The following is a 5,208-nucleotide window of genomic DNA, read 5'->3' as shown; positions in this document are numbered from 1 at the left end:
AAATATTCTGTAGCAGAAAAATATGATATGTTTCTAAAAAGCTTCTTCATAACAATTTCTAAAATATATTAACTTCTATATGAACCAAAATGATTTAAATACAAAATAAAAAATAGATAAATTATGAATAAACCTTTTTGATTTATGAAAAAGTTAATTTCAATTTTCTTTTTCCTATAATTCCACAAAAAAAAAGCTTATCCACACATACATATACCTATTATATTAACTTTGATAACAACTATATTAGAAATCACAAAAATTATTTTTTTAATTAGTTAACAATATAAACTATTTTACAAGCAATGATGTACATCTATTGCATTGTGTTATAATTTACTAAATATATTTCCTTTTAAAAAATTTCTAATATAATATTAATCCTTCCAAAATTCCATCTTATTTTTTCTCATTAATTTTGAAATACTATAACTTTGTTTTTCGCCAACTTAAAAAAAAAACACTTGAGAAACAAAAGTAGAAAAAAAATGAAAACTATTTGAAAAATTTATTGGGCGAAAATAAAATCATATTTTTTTTATATATACATATATATTATTGACTGTGGGGAACAGAGATAGAAGAGAAAAGTCGGAGGAATCTGCAACAATAGTCATGGCTGCGCTTGGAGACCAATCAGATGCTCCTTCTGCTTCTGACCAGCAAGCCATGGCTGCCTTGAACAAACCCATTTCTAACATCGTCATCATCGTTGGTACCTACGATGTTATGTTATCTTCTATTTTCTATTCTATTTGATCGTACTAATGTTAATGTTGTATGGAATGAATAACAGCTATGCAGACGGAGGCACTTCCCGTTGTCAACAGGTTTCAGCTCACCGAGGATCCTAACTCTCCGTATGTATCTCTCTTTCTCTCTTTTATTTTCTTAGGTTTTAAGATTTCTTACTCTAATTTGTTAATCACCTTTTTTTTTTTATTGTAGCTAACCTTGCTTGAAATGAAATATTGTATCATGATATGTTGCTTACAAATTATTTTTTAGTTTCGTGCAGCATCTTAGAATTGCTTGGACGAGTTTTTTGTTATTTTTTTCAATTAATTATTGATTTATTTGTTACTGAGGGGGTTGAAGTAAAGTGGACCTTTACTTTTCACGTATTTTACATTGATCGAAGTGTCTGTCTGTGCACAATGGTGCAGGTTTCCACAAGGGGTTCCTTGGGTCCGTTATCATGGGACATACAAAGATCTCAGTATAAGCTTGATCTGGCCCGGAAAAGATCCTGTTTTAGGTAAGGATGTTTGTTCTTTTCAATTTGATTGCTTGGAAGAAATGTGATGAGATGGGAATAATGAAAGGGTTGCTATGATGCTTACCCCAATCCAAACTTCTAGGAGCAAATATAAAAACAGGATTTCTTTCCACTTTTATGAAACCTGGATTTTGTTTCCTGATTGTGTTTCATGGGCTGTAGTTTGAATGTCTGTCGGTGTAACTACAACATGCCCCATTGCCATGTCTTCAAGGAAGATAATGAAAGCGGCAATTTTGTTTTGACTGCTAGTTTTCATTTGACGAGTTATGATGTATTTCTTTCAGGGGTTGATAGCGTAGGCACAATATCATCTGCTCTTGTAACATATGCTGCTATTCAAGCATTACAACCAGACTTGATCATCAATGCAGGAACTGCTGGTGGCTTCAAGGTAAGCACTGTCTTCCCCTGAGCAGTAGCCTTAGGGTTGCTGATTTTCTAGTTTTATACCCCCAAAAATGTCTGTATCTTGTGTTATTTGTTGTTCTCTTCTTAGTTTAGCTAGCTTTGATCCTCCTTCCTGTGAAATTGTAGTCATATTCATTTTCAATATATGAATTAGTTATCTGTTGCAATATTTTCCCTTTTTTTTACCCTGGTGGCGTAGTTGATATAACTGTTTTTTTGTTACAGGAAATCGTTGTAACTGTATATGTTTTTTTGTCTTCTAAAAAATGTTTTTATAACTTACAATAAGTGATCAAACAGAGCTAAACTAAAATATTATTTGCAATCAATAATCGCCATTGATTGTGTTATATAATTTTGTATGTAAATTGTTTTGTAATCAAGAAATGAATTGAACTAAAATGTATGACTATTTTAAGTGGATTGACTGACCATATGATTGTAATGGTAACTCTTTATAGTAAATTAAAATCTTATAATGATCATGTATGTAGTTAAAAATATTATGGAGCAGTCACAGATAAATGGATTTGTAAATGCATGAACATATTTACCTAAGTAGTGTTCATTACTGGATGCTTTCAGGCCAAAGGAGCTAGTGTTGGTGATGTGTTCATTGTATCAGATTCTGCTTTTCACGACAGAAGAATACCCATACCCGTAAGTTTTTTGTTATTCCTCTTGGTATCTCTAGATAGCTTTGTCTTTGCCCCCCTTCTCTACTTGAAGTATGGTTGACTATGTCAAGTTCATATTTAATACTGCAATGAATATAATATATTGTTTGACCTATCAATATCATTAATTTTGACATATTAACCTAGCGGCTTAAATGCTATGCTTTCTTTTATAATTTTCAATTGGTCCAGTTAAGAATCTTGAATAGAAACTATTTGCAGAGTTACGGTAACATATTTTAATATTTTTCATTGATACTTTGTTTCATGCTTGCAATGTAGTGCGGCAGAAATCTAGACATCAACACCAATAATATGTGTGATGTCTTTTGCAGGTTTTTGATCTGTACGGTGTTGGTTTACGTAAAGCCTTTGAGGCACCCAACCTTGTAAAGGAGCTTAATCTAAAGGTGAGTGTTATTTGCTTATATGTATTTGCTCCTGAAAACAAATCACTTTAATTTAAAATTCACATTGCCAACAAATACCTTGATATCACAAAATGTTGTCATCCAAAATTATGACTTAGGTTCCATTTGTTAACAAGATTACCTGGATTGAAGAACTTCCCGCTCATTTTGTGAAGTTTGTACCTTTGAGCATACAAATTATCTCTCTTTTTAGGACTGTCGTGGCTTGATGCTTTGACTAGGAGTTCATTTGAGATTAGTCACTCACTCCTGCTGACATGCGTACCAATGTATGTTTAGCCTAGTTTATGACGTGGGCATGCCTTGTAGGATAAACATTTCTGCTGATAAAATGGAGATGTACATGTGTGATTTATTTTTTCTATCAGACAATGTCAAGCTAAAATTAATAAATCATAGATGAATGGGAAAAACATGAACCCTTTCTTATGACAATCTAAGAAATGTTAAGTTTCCAGGTTGTTGACCTTTACTTTTGTCTGGTCATTAATGTATTTATCTCTGTTATTGCTTATTACTTTTATGTGTTCTTTAGGGGACAGACAATAAAATCTTAGCGTAGTTTCATAGCCTATAGAGTAAACTGAGTGGAATAGTTTTTTCTTACACATTCGTGACTGATTACAAATGCATTGCCGGTTTGCATTGAAAATCTTGCAAATGAATAAATAGCTTTAATTTCGGTCATAATAATAGTAGTTCACTTTCACTCGAGATAAACATCCTTGTCTGAAGCATGGTGATGTTCCAAAAATGTACTTTGATTTGCTTCATTATGTTATTGTGGCCAGTTCTTTTGTTTAGATTAAATGTGCAAAACTTGACCCAATTAATATCTGTGCGAATTTCAGGTGGCTAAATTGTCAACAGGTGACTCTTTAGATATGTCACAGCAGGATGAATCATCCATCATTGCAAATGATGCCACAGTTAAAGATATGGAGGTAACCTGATATATTGGGTATACTCTAGAATGTTGGATTTTCTGTTCATCTATGGGGAATGGCATGTGAATCTGCATTTTCACAAATCACACCTAGTAATAGTAGTTCTAATTTTTCCTTTGTTGAATATTGGTTTTAACTCCCCGTTTCAACTTTTTCTCCAGGGAGCAGCTGTTGCTTATGTTGCTGACCTTCTGAAAGTTCCCGCAATTTTTGTAAAAGCTGTGACTGATATCATTGATGGTGACAAACCAACTGCAGAAGAATTCCTGCAAAATTTAGCAGCTGTAACTGCTGCACTCGACCTGGCAGTTGAACAAGTTATCAATTTTATTAATGGAAAGTGCATATCTGAACTTTGACAACCCAATTTCAGATTGAGTTTTGTTATAAGCAATGTTGCACGGTGGGCTCCAATTGTACACTACCATCATTGATTGGGAATTTGAGATTTAAGAAAAAAAATAAAGACTTGTAAACTGAAGATATTGCAGCCCCGCCTCTCATCTCTCTTTTGTACCTGTTTTGGCCTTGCAGGCTGTGTAAGTTGTCTGGCAAAGATTGTGGCAATCATTGTAAACATGTACGATGATTTATACTTTTAAGTGAACTACTTAAAGGAATATGCTTGATTATGAACTACCACCATGGGTGGAATGATTTTAATAATGAAGTGTCCTAATTCACTGTTCCCGTCATGTGTTTGGATATAAATTTGCCATTATTGCCTCTCAGGATTCGTTATTCAGGCCTGAGCCAATCCAAATAGCCTTATTTCTTATACAAACACAAGCTAATGAAATTCAGACAGTAAACAAGGACATTGTGTTAATATTAAGCTCAAGCACAAGCCTTCCATAGTCATAATGTGCGTTTGCCGTTATTGAAATATATATGTTAAGCTTACATCCTCTCTTCTTCCCTTCATCTTCTTAATAGATGAATTGCCTGTGTCTACTCCTTCAATTCTTGTTTTAGACCCACTATTGAAATTCTTTGTTGTTGTTAGGAGTCATCCATTGCTCCATTGCATCGGTGTTATAGTTGAAGATGTTGGTTTTTGTAAATCATTTTCATTCGTTTTTTTATTAGCAATAAACAATAAATTAAATATGGACCACTTTAGGGGTGATTCAACCTTTATACAGATCTTGATAACCCTCGCAACACCAACTCTAGAACTACCCGAAAAAAATACATCACTTAATCAACTTCATACAAATCAATGGATCAAGATACCCGTCAGAGTAGGAAAAAAAACCAGAATATGACTTAAAAGTAATCCAAGACTCTAAACAATCAACCACCCCCTTTAAAAATGACATTATTCATGTGCTTCCAAATCTCGCTAACTACTGCAATTCAAATTGCTCCTCAAACATCATTAACAGAATCAGAGGCGTTACACAACCTAAACTAAAAAAAATTTAACAGTGGATCATTGTGACTCACTGACATTATACCAA

General features: G+C 33.3%; 1 protein-coding gene across 1 annotated transcript; it reads left to right on the top strand.

The window, feature by feature from the left end:
• Nucleotides 1–526: 526 nt before the first annotated feature.
• LOC137820393 (5'-methylthioadenosine nucleosidase-like) lies at nt 527–4,435 on the top strand. The gene is made up of 8 exons (XM_068624466.1): nt 527–715; nt 797–860; nt 1,167–1,258; nt 1,567–1,673; nt 2,276–2,350; nt 2,703–2,777; nt 3,650–3,742; nt 3,907–4,435. Exons 1-8 carry the CDS (start codon nt 616–618, stop codon nt 4,102–4,104), a joined length of 804 nt encoding a protein of 267 aa, XP_068480567.1. The 5' UTR covers nt 527–615; the 3' UTR covers nt 4,105–4,435.
• The last annotated feature ends 773 nt before the right edge of the window (nt 4,436–5,208 follow it).

The sequence above is a fragment of the Phaseolus vulgaris genome, chromosome 9, assembly GCF_000499845.2.
Source record: "Phaseolus vulgaris cultivar G19833 chromosome 9, P. vulgaris v2.0, whole genome shotgun sequence".
Lineage (NCBI taxonomy): Eukaryota > Viridiplantae > Streptophyta > Magnoliopsida > Fabales > Fabaceae > Phaseolus > Phaseolus vulgaris.
Note: the sequence above shows the minus strand (reverse complement) of the source record. Positions and strands in the feature narration are given on the sequence as shown.

What these genes read in the sequence shown, in the direction of transcription:
- LOC137820393 (XM_068624466.1), top strand. Translation starts at nt 616, where the DNA reads ATGGCTGCGCTTGGAGACCAATCAGATGCTCCTTCTGCTTCTGACCAG. An exon ending in ACCGAGGATCCTAACTCTCC is followed by an intron (nt 861 to 1,166) that starts GTATGTATCTCT and finishes ACAATGGTGCAG; the next exon opens with GTTTCCACAAGGGGTTCCTT. An exon ending in CGGAAAAGATCCTGTTTTAG is followed by an intron (nt 1,259 to 1,566) that starts GTAAGGATGTTT and finishes TATTTCTTTCAG; the next exon opens with GGGTTGATAGCGTAGGCACA.